This window comes from Nomascus leucogenys, chromosome 4 (assembly GCF_006542625.1).
Source record: "Nomascus leucogenys isolate Asia chromosome 4, Asia_NLE_v1, whole genome shotgun sequence".
Classification (NCBI taxonomy): domain Eukaryota; kingdom Metazoa; phylum Chordata; class Mammalia; order Primates; family Hylobatidae; genus Nomascus; species Nomascus leucogenys.
Window position 1 is genome coordinate 59,468,083 of NC_044384.1, and position 14,832 is coordinate 59,482,914.

The window sequence follows — 14,832 nt, forward strand, 5'->3', positions numbered from 1 at the left end:
GGTGGGGGCTGCCACAGATTCGTGCCCTATGAAGATGGCACACCTGGTCCTAACCAGTTTTTCATGCCCTATGTAGATCAGACACCGCCTCCCCACTAGCTCATCTATAAAACCCCCTGCATTTAACCAAGGATCGGCAACTTATTTTTTTGGGACCCTTCTCTAGGGCAGAGAGCTATTCTCTTTCTTTTACCTATTAAAATTCAGCTCTAAACCTCACCGTTTGTGTGTTTCCGCATCCTTTACCTCCGTGGCTGTGAGACCGAGAACCTTGGGTGTCACCCCAGACAACAAGGCCACTTCACAAGTACACCTGGAAGAGAGCCAAGTGGACACCCTGGAGGTCAAGTGCCCCGTTTGATCTTGAACCTAGGATTTTATATGCTGGCCTACTTCCCTCATCTTGTGCCCCTTTCCCTCATTCTTCCCTTAAGGTGAACCGCCCACATGAATAATGCCCTGCTTGTGATTGGGAGGTGAGCATGGGCAGTGTGTTTAAGTTGTATGCATGCTTACCTGAGGCTTTCTTCCCTTTTCCAGTGGAACCCGCCTAGAAGGTCATACGCTGCCATTTTGTCTCTTAATGCGCATGCTCAAGCCCACTGGCCCAATTCCTGAGATCTTATTGGAAGCTGCCAACTACCAATTTCCAGTGTATTCATCTATTGGGAAACTGCCTCTCCCTGTTGTGGCCATGATCAATGATCATTTTAGAGAGGCAGTGTGACAACTGCCAAACTATCCCCTGATCATCACCTGACATTCCTGGCAGGCTGGGAGGGGAGCCCTTCTCTGCCCCGCTCATGCCTGACTAGCTACCTACTGTAACAAAATCAGTATCGTGTCTTCCCAGTGATTCTATATTTTGGTAATATAGAATCAACTTGTGGAGAAGGCAGCATGATGTAGTGAACAAAGCTTCAGCAGGCCAGGATTTAAATCCCAGAGCCACCATTTATTGGCCATGTTCCATTAGATATGTGTTACAGGCCTGTCCTGGGCCTCATTTTTTTCATCTGCAAAATAGGAAATGATGGCAAGGATCAAATAAGATGACAACTATGAGATGTAAGCCCAAAGCTAGGCACACATAAATGTGTTTCCCTTCCCTTCTTAAGTCAGAGTTTGGACTCTGAACATAATGTAACTTCCCACCAAGAGCTGACTGTGACTATGGGCACTGTTTCTATGAAGGGAGCTCTTGGTGGCCCTTTGTTGTAACTGTTGATTGCACACATCTGGAAACCATGACAACCGTTTTGCTTTGAGTTCAGCTTGGCCCAAATGTAGCTCTATATAAGGCAGCTTCTATACTTCAGTTTTTCCCAACACATCATAGCTTGGCTTGAATTTGGGCAGAGGGGTGGGTGCCAAAGGAAATGTACAATGTCTGGGAAAAGTTCGTATTCTACTAACAATTACCCAGATCTGTATGGCCCCACTAGGGCACTGTTCCTGGAGCTTTTGTGTACGTTCTCCCACTGAAAATGCAATAGGAAGCTTTATGATGTTGCCCACTTTGCAGGTGTTTCGATGACTCTGGGTGGTTTAAGTGACTTTCCAAGGTCACAGAGATAATAAGGCATAGACTTGGGATAAGATCCCAGGCTTCTGACATGGAAGAAAGCAGGTCACAAGGATTTGCGGTGTTAGAAGAACAGTGGCTGTGGCTTCTACCTTCCAAAGTGTGCCTTGAGTTGACACTGTCCACAACAAGTACTGGAAGGCAGGAGTGGGGAGGTCCTATGTAAGTTTCCCTGGCCTTTAGAAGAAACCCTGTGTCCAGGCTCTCTGTCAACTAAGTCACGTATCATTTAATCTTTTGGGGTTTTCGCTTGTTGTATTCAGAAAGTATTTTAGGACCAACATTAATTGTCATGCATTCATTCAACGAATATTTATTAACCTACTTACTATCAAGCACTGTTTTGTTTTGTTGTTGTTTGTTTTTTTTTTGGGGACAGAATCTCACTCTGTTGCCTAGGCTGGAGTGCAGTGGCACAATATCTGCTCACTGCAACCTCCACCTCCTGGGTTCAAGCGATTCCCGTGCCTCATACTCCCAAGTAGCTGGGATTACAGTTGTGTGCCGCAACTCTCGGCTAATTTTTATATTTTTCGTAGAGATGGGGTTTCACCATGTTGGCCAGGCTGGTCTTGAACTCCTGACCTCAGGTGATCCGCCTGCCTTGGCCTCCCAAATTTCTGGGATTACAGGTGTGACCCACTGCGCCTGGCCATTAAAACTCTTTAACACAAACTCCTCAAAGTGCCATCTTTTGGGCCGGGCGTGGTGGCTTACGCCTGTAATCCCAGCACTTTGGGAGGCCGAGGTGGGCGGATCACGAGGTCAGGAGATAAAGACCATCCTGGCCAACTTGGTGAAACCCTGTCTCTACTAAAAATACAAAAATTAGCCGGGCATGACGGCGCGTGCCTCTAGTCCCAGCTACTTGGGAGGCTGAGGCAGGAGAATAGCTTGAACCCAGGAGGCAGAGCTTGCAGTGAGCCGAGATTGCGCCACTGCACTCCAGCCTGGGCGACAGAGCGAGACTCCATCTCAAAAAAAAAAAAAGTGCCATCTTTTGTAACCCTCAAAGGTTACAAAAGGCACTAATATATTAATAGGCTGAGATTTGCTTGTGGAGGGCGGCGGGGCTGGGAGAGAATGCTAAAAAATAAGTCAGCTTTCTTTTCTGTAACTATTTAAAGGAATACAAAGTAATTCTACGGGCAATTCCTTGGTGGGCTTATTTGGTAATTCTTTTTTTCTTTTCCATTTTCCTCTTGCTCTTTGGTTTGTAGGAGAACCCCTTTATTCCCAGGAGAAGGTTTTGAGTCCCAACATGTCCTGCATCATCTCCTGTGCCCACTGCCAAAGGAAGGCAACCAGAGCATGGGTTTCAACACAGCTCTGATTGGATGATAAGCAAGGAGAGTAATATGCTGCTAGGGGGTTAGAGAAAAAAAAATACTAGAATACCAGAATGTAGTATTTCAACTTCCCTCCCTCCAAATCAAAAGCCTGGTGAATGAAATTATGACGATTACTCAAGTGCAATTATACTGAGTATGTAAAATGGAAACACTGAAAGTAAATCATACATTTGGATATTACATTTCATATTTGAGAACATGCCAGAAACATTGTATTATTGTTGAGTGTAATGTCAGGAGACAAACTTCTATAAATTTTATACATAAATGTTTCCATTTTCTCTGTTTCCCATTTATGTCAAGTTGAACACATGGTATGACTTTTAATATTCTCTCTTCCTTCTCCTTCCCCACATTGAATGTCAAGTGATCACACTCAATCTTGATTATCCTAAATTTACCCTTAGGATCTGTCACCCCATTGGGTGTTGCCGCCAGAACAAGAGGATTTTAAAATTAGTATAAAAAGGAGAGGCCAGGCTTGGTAGCTCATGCCTGTAATTCCAGCACTTTGGGAGGCTGGGGTGGGAAGATCCCTTGATTCCAGGAGTTTCGGACCAGCCTGGGCAACATAGTGAGACTTTGTCTCTACAAAAAAAAAAAAAAATTTTTAATTTCGCTGGGTGTGGTGGCATGCCCTGTAGTCTCAGCTACTATGGAGGCTGAGGTGGGAGGATCACTTGATCCTGGAAGGTGGAGGCTGCAGTAAGGTGAGTGGCACCAGTGCACTCCTGTCAAAAAAGAGAGGAGAAAGAGAGAGAGAGAGAGAGAAAGAGGAAGAGTCTCTAAATAAACCTATAAAACTGGGGTCTTACAGATGCTAGCAAATATCTTGGAAAGAACTGTCAGCGCCAGTTGATTGCAGAAGACAAATGTGGCTACAGGCTGTTCTTGCCAGCTCAGGCGTCAACTCGTGAAAACCGGTTAATAACGTGAGGGAACTGCGGATTCTTGCCTAAGCAAGATCTCGCAGATGTGGGGGCGTAGGAAGAGGTTCCTCAGGCCGGCTCCAACCCCCAACGGGCTTGGGGGTTGGCAGTGAACGAGGGGTGGCCTCGCGCCGCGCCAGCGGGGGGCGCCCGAGCGAGAGCGCGGGGCGGTGCCGTTGGGATCACAGCCAGGGCGGGAGGATGGCTTCCAGCTTCAAGAAGCCCAGCGCTGCCTCCACCAGCCAAAAGAGAAAGGTGGCACCTAAGCCCGAGCTCACTGAAGATCAGAAGCAAGAAGTTCGGGAAGCGTTTGACCTCTTCGACGTGGACGGAAGCGGGACCATCGACGTGAAGGAGCTGAAGGTGGCCATGAGAGCGCTGGGCTTCGAACCCAGGAAGGAAGAGATGAAGAAAATGATCTCCGAGATGGACAAGGAAGGCACGGGGAAGATCAGCTTCAATGACTTCCTGGCCGTGATGACTCAGAAGATGTCCGAGAAGGACACCAAAGAAGAAATCCTGAAGGCCTTCAGGCTCTTTGATGACGATGAGACCGGGAAGATCTCGTTCAAAAACCTGAAGCGTGTGGCCAACGAGCTGGGGGAAAACCTCACGGATGAGGAGCTGCAGGAGATGATCGACGAAGCTGATCGGGACGGGGACGGCGAAGTGAATGAGGAGGAGTTCCTTCGGATGATGAGGAAGACCAACCTTTACTAAGTCGGTTCAGAAGCTAAAGTGACACTCTGGGTTCCCGGCTTCCATTTTGTGAAACCTTAGAGGACAGCGGCTGCCTGTCCCTTCTTCACCCCCTCACCCGCATAATTTGTCTAGATCTATTTCCATATCTCTAGTTCAATAATAGAATTTGAAAGATGCTTGTAATGTGAGTTTTGGGTTTTAATTCTCAAGAGCCAACCTGGAGCACATGAGGTTAAACAAAGGGCCCTGAAGTTTGAGTGAACCCTCCATTTGCCCTGTGCTGAACTTGCAGAGACATCCGTTGATCTGGAGGCAGGACAGCTTCTGGGACACACAAAAATGTGGTTCCCTTTGTCACTTCTTTGGTGGTCTTATCTTGCTTCATATATCATTCCTTAAATTCCGGTCATTGTTCCAGCATAATGAGATGAAATCTGCCAGTAGATTTGCCTAGCCTGTCCACTTAGCTGAATACCAGTTTGAAGGAAAACAGGGTGGCCACTTACAAACTTACTGAGCTCAGGACAGATAATCTTATAAAGAATAGGCTTGCTTGGGTGGTAGTACGTTGTGCAATTTAGACTATTCACTGGCTTCATACATGCAAATGATTCTTCATTTGTGTGTAAATTGTCCACCAATTCTTCGTTTGTGTGTAAATTGTCCACCAGGGGTTTATCTAGGGCTAGTATGTATACCTGGGCTACAGAATAAAAATAAAATCTAATACTGGCCCAAGCAAAGTATAATTTGCTTAAGAGGTTACGCTAACAAATGATTTTGAGTAAATATTTACAAATGTAGGATCTTAGTTTAGGAAATTGTAACAAATACCTTAATATAACATTTTGAGCTACTTACAGTCCTTGGAAATAGCAACAAATATGTTAGTTATTGGACTATTATAACCTTAGTCATCTTATTACTGCTTGATTATGAGACACTCTCCCTGCTAATCCTTAGAACATGTTGGTTCTTGGTATACTTGACTTTTAGCCCCTCTGACATATAGTTGATGTCAGAGTGTCTGGCATTTAAGTAGTGCTCTATTTTACAAATCCCAGTAAACTGTTCCACTGTGGCTTGTTTATGTGTTAATACTGCTTGTTTTCTGTTGTAAATTATTTCTTGCTTTGGAGTAAGATATCATCATTTTGCATAGCTACAAATCTGAAGTTAAAGAAAATTTTAAAAATGTAATTGTGGGAAAATAACAAATAGATCTGCTGAGATGGAGGCTTTGACTAATGTTTTAATAACAGGCAACAAAACAAAGAGGCAGGATATTTTGGTCACAGCTAAACCTAAATTAAATCCTCATACAAAGCCCCATTAAGATAAATGCTCAAATTCTGGGAACATTTCGCTTGCTTTGCCAGCAATTTTACCCTTCAGAGGGTGTGGATCTAATCAGGGGAACAAACTACCCTGGGCTTAATTCTCATTAACAGGGACTAATTTGTCAAAGCAGCAGTACTAGCTGAAGTGATGGGTATGGAAGCATTCACTGTGAGGATTTTGCTGCGGTGCCTGGCACAGGGCAGGGGAACTCACCCAGGCTGCAAGATGCTAACAGTTCAGGTTCAAGGTCTTAGTGTGGACTCAGGTGCAGTCAGGATGGGAACAGGTGCAACTTGGGCCAACATCAGTATGAAGTGCCTGATCTGAGGGCGGGGGAAGGAGGGGGCATTCTGGGAAGCAAGAGTTCCTGGTATCCTGTTGACCAGAGTCTTGGCCCAAGGATCAACGTATGAATTAAAGTAGAAATACCAGCAACAAAGAAAGTTGGCAGAAACTAGGAGAAGCAGAGTCTCAGCCAACTGGACTGGGCTCAGCCTTGGCTACTGGCCCAGCAGATGATAGAAGAGAAAACCAGGAACCCAGGCTGAAGCCCAGCGGTCAGGCTGGCCACACACCATGCATAGCCTTACAGGGGTGGCCTAAGGGCATGGTCCACTCCAAACAAGGAAAGGGGGCCCCAGAATATTTCTGAATCCCACTCACTGCCAGGGAAGAACCTCTCAGTTCACTGAATAGTGCATTCTCCTGCTTCTCAATAGGCTAATATGGAGACAAGGGGAGGAGGGTCTAGTGGAACAGGCCTAAACTGGCGTTTGAATTTTAAAATAAGTTAATCATACATTGGCTGTGTCAGCCATGTCTCTTAGTCTTTACAAAAGTAGAACACAAAAAAATTCAATGGAAATCTACAGACACCTATTTGCAGATGAGGAAATACAGCTATGAAGATTGGGAAGATTGGGAAGAACTGGCCGGGTTCGGTGGCTCACGCCTGTAATCCCAGCATCTTGGGAGGCTGAGGCAGGTGGATCACTTGAGGTCAGGAGTTGGAGAACAGCCTGGGCAACATAGTAAAACCCTGTCTCTACTCAAATTACAAAAGTTAGCAGGGCATGGTGGTGCCTACCTGTAATCCCAGCTACACAGGAGGCTGAGGCAGGACAATCGCTTGAACCTGGTAAGCAGAGGTTGCAGTGAGCCAAAATCACGCCACTGTACTTCAGCCTGGGTGACAGAGCAAGACTCTGTTTAAAAAAAAAAAAAAAAGGAAGAACTAAAAATGTAATTTTCAAGGGGCTATCACAAATGGTCCCAATAAAGAAAAAGCAGGACTCACGTTAAAGAAACCCATGTGAAGTGTAGGCACCTCATGGAAGAGCTCTTGCTTTCTAATGATCTATGTAACAGATGAAAAGCAGAGCATAGGGCTAAGGATGAAAATACAACAGTAATAAGGTATTAACATATTATTAAGAAAGCTAATGCTCCACATAAGCAGAGGACATTAAAGGGACTTTTTTTTCTTAAGGATATCTTAATGATTTAAATGAGAAGACATAGGGATAGGTCCAACTCTTGAGATTGTTGCAGGTTGGTTTCCATAGGAAGCACATGGAGTCCAAGATTTGTATGCAGAAAATTAATTTGAATGTGCTTTTCAGATCACCCAGGTGGAGGAGGGAGGAAACCAGGACTGGGCAGAGAGAGGCTGGGCTGTAACCAAGTCACAGCAAAGGTGTCAGCTGGTCCCATGGTGAATTCTGGACCTAGGATGGCTGGCCCCAAGGTGTTCCAAATTGGGACAGGGAAGTTGTGCCTTTAAAACTTCTCATTGACTGTCAGTCACTGGGCATGAGCGGTCCCCAGGAAGGGGGGATGACCTTGAGCAAGGTGGATGTCTTCAGCCAAGGGCAATCACTGGGAAGGAGAACCCAGCTATGAACTGTCAGCTGCCAACACTCCCAGCATCTGGGAGGATGAGGGCTTCAATTCTAAGGGCAGGGGCCCCAAGGGCAGAGGTATGGATGGTGGAATCTGGGCAGTACCTTGTGGCTTCCACTACAGTCCACCCCTTGCACCACTTAGTTCCACTGGCTTTTTTTTTTTTTCTCTTCTGAGACAGTCTCACCCTGTCACCCATGCTGGAGTGCAGTGGCACGATCTCAGGTCACTGCAACCTCTGCCTCCCAGGTTCAAGCAATTCTTGAACCTCCTGAGTAGCTGGGACTACAGGTGCATGCCACCACGCCCAGCTAATTTTTTGTATTTTTAGTAGAGACAGGGTTTTACCGTGTTGGCCAGATTGGTCTCGATCTCCTGACCTCATGATCTGCCTGCCTTGGCCTCCCAGAGTGCTGGGATTACAGGTGTGAGCCACCGCACACAGCCAGATCCACTGGCTTCTATCTAATTTCTGGGTGAAACTAATTCAGGATTCTGATGGACCTGTCTTCCCGAGGGAAACTTGTAAAAGGAAAGTTAGAGGGACAAACTATAGCCCCTGCCACAGCAGCTGCTCTCGAGGACAAAAATAGTGCTCCTCATTTCCCTTAACCACCTGACCTAGATTCCCCTAACCCTTAGTGGGCACCTCTGCTGATGGAGGTGGTGGTTCACCTGGTGGGATGATCCAGATCCTCATCCCTGAGTGGTCTGAGCTCCCAGTCACCAGGCCCTTCTCAGGCTGTGGCTGTTGCACTTACCTCCCCAACCATCCCCCGCTTTTTTTCTTGAGACTGGGTCTTGCTCTGTCACCCAGGCTGGAGTGCAGTGGCATAACCTCAGCTCATTGCAGCCTTGATCTCCCAAGCTCAAGCCATCTTCTCACCTCTGCCTCCCAAGTGGCTGGGACTATAGGCACATGCCACCATGCCCAGCTAATTTTTTTTTATTTTTATTTTTGTAGCAATGGGATTTTGCCATGTTTCCCAGGCTGGGCTTGAACTCCTAAGCTCAGGCTATCCTCCCACCTCTGCTTCCCAAAGTGCTGGGATTACAGGCATGAGTCACTGCATCTGGCCACATTTATTCCTTTTAACCCTTAAAATTGAATGCAGGATCACTGAGAGACAGGCAAGTGATTACCGGGGTGCCAAACATACCCTTCTCCTCCTCTTCCTGCAGCTCTACCTCCTCCTGATGATCAGGACAATCATGGATGATGACTCCTTTCCTTGACTGTTGCTCTCTCAGAAGGAACCCATTGTGTTGGTTGAGAACACATCATTTGAAATTTAGTAAGACTCTTGCTGTGCCTATGGTAGAAGCATTCCCTCTCTGGTGCCAAGATCTTTAAATGCACAGAGTCCAAAGTCGTGGGACCAAAAGCAGAAATTAAAAAGGAGATGACTGGGATTATGGTAAGAGCTGTTTCCACCCTTGATTTGCTGCACCCATGTGTTCTACCTAGGAGATAGCACACCATATACTGGTTATTCATTTGGATTACATGCTGCATCCTGGAGAATGGGCACTGCATTCTCACTGGTCATCATGTCAGAGCCTGCACTGCAGAGGCTTTTCCATTGCTCTGTCAGTGTGTTATAGGGTCAGTGGATTTCATGGTCATGTGCCCACTGCTGCACCTCCATTCTTGTAAAATGGGTCCTCTGGTTCAATGTGATGCCATGTGGGAACTTGTATCAATAGAATAAATACACAGATGTTCTGGCTGAAGCTTTGCAAGCAGAAAAGGCCAACCCATGACAAATAAGTGTTGAGCCCAGTCAAGATGAGTTCCTGCTCTTTCCAGGATAGATGGAGTTTAGTGTAGATCACTTGACATCAAGAGACTGGCTGGTCTCCTTGAGGGATGGTGCTGTTCTGCATCCATCATCCTTGATGAATGAGGGACCCTGCTATTGGACTCACGAACAGCCCCCATCTCTGCCACAATGAGCGCTCCATTCATGTTCTTATTGTGCCAACACTAGGGTGTCTGTAATCACTGAAAACGTTATTGCTATCATTGTTATTATTTTTTGAGACAGAGTCTTGCTCTGTTGCCAAGGCTGGAGTGCAGTGGCACGATCTCAGCTCACTGCAACCTCTGCCTCCCAGCTTCAAGCGATTCTTCTGCCTCAGCTTCCAGAGTAGCTGAGATTATAGGCGTGCGCCACCACACCTGGCTAATTTTTGTATTTTTAGTAGAGACAGTCTTTTGCCATGTTAGCCCTGCTGGTCTCGACCTCCTGACTTCAGGTTATCTGCCCGCCTTGGCCTCCCGAAGTGCTGGGATTACAGGCGTGAGTCACCACTTGCTATTATTATGCTGAGCAAACTGTTTTCAATTATAAATAAGAAAAAATAAAAGATTATATTTTGCCTTTATTCCTTCTCTAATGCTATTCTTTATGTAGATGTGAATTTCTGAACTACATACTTTTTCTTTACTCTTGAGAGCTTGTTTGGAGGTTCCAGCAGGGGACCACAGCTACTCGTATACCCTTGACCAAAGACTGGTCCTCCTCTATCAAGGATGGTCGTCCTCTTCCACCAAGCAAGCAGCTTCTGGAGGGATGCACATGGAGTGGTGAGGGAGGAAGGGGACACCCGCCTAGCCAGCCAGATCAGCCAAGCAGAATCAACCCTGGTGGTCAATGGGGTGACAGTGTTGCAGCCAGATTGCCCTCACATCCAACTCTTAAAGATCTTCTTTTAACATTTCTTGCAAGGCAGGTCTACTGGTACAAATTCTCTAATTTTGGTTGTTTGAGAAAGTCTTTGTTTCTTCTTCGCTTTTTTTTTTTTTTTTTTTTTGGAGACAGAGTCTCCGTCTGTCGTCCAGGCTGGAGTGCAGTGGCCTGATCTTGGCTCACTGCAACCTCTACCTCCCAGGTTCAAGTGATCTTCATTCCTCAGCCATCTGAGTAGCTGGGGTTACAGGCATGTGCCACCATGCCCAGCTAATTTTTGTATTTTTAGTAGAGACGAGGTTTTACCATGTTGGCCAGGACAGTCTCGAACCTTCTTAACTTTTAAAGGATAATTTCACGGGGAGAATTCTAGGTTAGCGTATTTTTCTTTCAATACTTTAAATATTTCACTCCACTTTCTTCTTGCTTGTGTGGTTTCTGAAGAGAATGATATAATTCTTATTCTTGTTTCTCTACAGGTAAGGTGGTTTCATACCTCTGGCTTCTTTCAAGAATTTCTCTTTGTCTTTGATTTCCTACAGTCTGAATATGATATAATTATGTATAGACTTGGGGCTGTTTATCCTGTCTGGTGTAGTCTGAGCTCCCTAGGTCTGTGGTATGGTGTCTTGTAATTGATTTGGGAAAATTCTCAGTCATATTACTTCAAATATTTCTTCTGTTCCTTTGTGTTTTTTTAACTTGTGCCAACTTTTTAATTGATACATAATATTTTATATATTTATGGGGTACATGTGATACTTCATTACCTGCATAGAATGTGTAAATGATCTAGTCAAGGTGTTTGGACTATTACCTTGAGTATGTATTGTTTTCTATGTGTTGGGAGCTTTTCAAGTCCTCTCTTGTAACAATTTTGAAATATACAATGCCTTGTTGTTAACTAGTCACCCTGCTCTGCTCTCAAACACTAGGATTTATTCCTTCTGTCTAACTGGGGGTTTGTACCCATTAACCAACTTGTCTTCATCCCCTCTACCCACATACCTTTCCCAGCCTTGGGTATCTATCATTCTACTCTTTACCTCCATGAGATCAGCCTTTTTAACTCCCACATATGAGTGAGAACATGTGGTATTTGTTTTGCTGTGTCTGGCTTATTTCACTTAAGATAATGACCTTTTGTTCCATCCAGGTCACTGCAAATAACAAGATTTCATTGCTTTTTCTTTTTATGGCCTAATAGTGTTCCATTGTTTATATAGACCACATTTTCTTTATACATTTGTGCATTGATGAACACTGAGGTTGATCCACATCTTGTGTGTTGTGAATAGTGCTGCAGTAAACATGGGGGTGCAGGTATCCCTTTAATATACTAATTTCTTTTCCTTTGGATAAATACCCAGTAATGGGATTGCTGGATCATGTGGTAGATGTATTTTTAGTTTTTTGAGAAACCTCCATACTCTTCCATCATGGTTGTATTAATTTACATTCCCATCAACAGTATATCAGTTCCCTTTTTTTTCCAGCATCTTCACCAGCCTCTATTATTTTTGTCTTTATAATAATGGCCTTTCTAACCAGGGTAAGATGGTATCTCATTGTGGTTTTGATTTGCATCTCCCTGATGATTAGTGATGTCAACCGTTTTTCCATATGCCCATTGGTCATTTGTATGTCTTCTTTTGATGAAGTCTGTTTGTGTCCTTTGCCCACTGTTTATGCTCCTTTTTTTCTTCTCTCTCTGATATCCCCCTCACACATATATCAGACCTTATGTAATTGTCCCACAATTCTTGCATTTTCTGTTCTTTTTCATTCTTTCTTCTCTTTGTATTTCAGTTTTGGAAGTTTCTATTGATATTCAAGCTGACTGATTCTTCCTCTGTCTCTGTTCAGTCTATTAATAAGCCCTTCAAAGCCTTTCTCTTTCTTTCTTTCTTTCTTCCTTTCTTTCTTTCTTTCTTTCTTCTTTCTTTCTTTCTTTCTTCTTTCTCTCTCCTTCTTTCTTTCTCTCTTTCATTCTTTCTTTCTCTATTTCCTTCCTCCCTTCCTTCCTCCCTCCCTCCCTCCCTTTCTTTTCTTTTCTTTCTTTCTTTCTTGCTTTCCTTTTTCTTTCTTTCTTTCCTTCTTTCTTTCTTTCCTTCCTTCCTTTCTTCCTCTTTCTTTCTTTCTTTCCTTTCTTCCTTTCTCTTTTCTTTCTTTCTTTCTCTTTCTCTTTCTTTCTTTCTTTCTTTCTTTGTGCAATATTACATACCGAGTAAGTGGTAAAGGAAAGATTGGAACCCATTCTGGCTCCATAATCCAGGCTCAAAGCCAATATACTATCAACCACCCTAACTCTTTAGTTTAATCAACTTGTCAAGAATGATTCAAAAATTATTTTACAGTTATTTATCTGTAAATTAAGGGGATAATTGCCCAGTCAATAAATGTGTCCCCTTCAAAGGTCACATACTTAACCAATGGTGCTACTGGGCTCAGAACATTTTTCGAACTACGATTTTGGTGACAACCAAAAAACCTCCAGTACATTCCTCTGAACACTCTCCAGAGGCAAATCTTTCTCCATGGAGACTGGGCTTCATTTTTTGAATTAGCCTGAAGTTGTTTGAGGTCAAATCTGATGAAAAGAGCGGCTGGGGAAGCTGGATATTTTCGTTTGTGAATTAAAACAGTAAATGCCACCTAAATGAGGAGGCTACTTTCTTAGAATGTTTTATAAACTGGCTTTGAAGGTACTTCTTTAAAAAAGAAGCACAAGAAAGATGGTGACTGGCAACAGCATCACTGGAATACATCTCTAATCATCAAGGCAACCCACACTCATTTGGATGTGTGCATCTGGTGATGTTATTATTTTTGAAGTTACGTGCCACAAAGATGCATTCTTTGCTATATAAAAGAGCTGTTGTTACATTTATAAAGATATAAAAACGGGAAAAGAGAAGGCACCAAATGGAAGATTCCTAGGCATTAAGTGCTCAGACAGCATAGATCTTCATTAGGTGACAACAGGGAGAAAAGACACAAACTTTGCCATCTCAGGTAGAAGTAACAAAGTCATCAGCCTCCTAGTAAGACAGACCTGGATTTGAAGCTCTGCACAGCCATTTCCTAGCTGGTCTGGGAGAAAATTACTTCTTCAAGCCTCAGTGTCTTTATCTGTAAAATAAGGGGAATTATATTACCTTGTCAGGATGTTGTCAGAATTAGAAATAATTTACAAAGGTCCAACACAAGTAGGTCAATCAAGGGAAGATGTTAAAAATAACAACAGGTGACGGCCGGGCGCGGTGGCTCACGCCTGTAATCCCAGCACTTTGGGAGGCCGAGGTGGGCGGATCACGAGTTCAGGAGATCGAGACCATCCTGGCTAACACAGTGAAACCCCGTCTCTACTAAAAATACAAAAAATTAGCCGGGCGAGGTGGCGGGCGCCTGTAGTCCCAGCTACTCGGGAGGCTGAGGCAGGAGAATGGCGTGAACCCCGGGGGGCGGAGCCTGCAGTGAGCCGAGATCACGCCACTGCACTCCAGCCTGGGCCACCGCGAGACTCTGTCTCAAAAAAAAAAAAAAAAAAAAAAAAATAACAACAGGTGAAATGTACTCCCAAAAGATAAAGTGGATACATAGATGCATCTTTCTCACACACAGAGTACAATAACCTCAGAAAAATATTGCCTAGAGTAAACATGCCTGCCAAGCCAACGTTCACCATCCAGGAATACGGAGAGGATGTTTGGGATATGGGGGGCGTGAAATTTTACAATTGTATGGCCCTTTAACAAGGGTAGACTTGCAAGTTGCACTGCCTTTCCTGCCCTCCTGCTACCTGTTCCAGCATCCAGAGTTTGTGAACCTGGGGCCCAAGGACAGCATCTGGCATGGGCAGGCCCAATTGGCGGCTCTCTCAGGGCTGCTGCAGCTGTGTCAGTGTCCCCACAAGGAGGCTGACATCCAGCCATGACCATCGCATTAAGTTCAGCAGTCGGGCAGGGGAGCAACTGCTCAGAGGCACCTTTGACCCACCACTTTTTTCCCCTCCTACTTTATCTGCCCAGAGCGAGGCTCTCTTTCTAATGTGTACAAGGCGTTGTACCTACGACTCGTGGTCCTGCCATAGAAATGTTTTTTTTTTTTTTTTTTTTTATAACTGAATTAGGTTGCCAAGTTTGAAAAATCAGGAATTTCACATAAGCATCCCTATTTCTGGCTTCTTTTGAAAAACTGAATGTTCTTTCCACAGTGAGCCCACATTCCTTCCTGACAACCATCACCGTTCAGCTGGAGCAGAGAGGGCTCTGCTGGCTTCAGATCCGGACTCGCAGGTCCTCTGCAGGCCCCGCCCACCTGGTGTC

General features: G+C 44.6%; 1 protein-coding gene across 1 annotated transcript; it reads left to right on the forward strand.

Moving 5' to 3' along the window:
• The first annotated feature begins 4,011 nt into the window (after positions 1 to 4,011).
• Positions 4,012 to 4,745, forward strand: CETN1 (centrin 1). Its single transcript, XM_003262104.4, has one exon. It carries the CDS (start codon positions 4,068 to 4,070, stop codon positions 4,584 to 4,586), a length of 519 nt encoding a protein of 172 aa, XP_003262152.3. The 5' UTR covers positions 4,012 to 4,067; the 3' UTR covers positions 4,587 to 4,745.
• Positions 4,746 to 14,832: the final 10,087 nt, after the last annotated feature.

Bases quoted from the DNA above. Each gene is read 5' to 3' on its own strand.
- CETN1 (XM_003262104.4), top strand. From the start codon at position 4,068: ATGGCTTCCAGCTTCAAGAAGCCCAGCGCTGCCTCCACCAGCCAAAAG.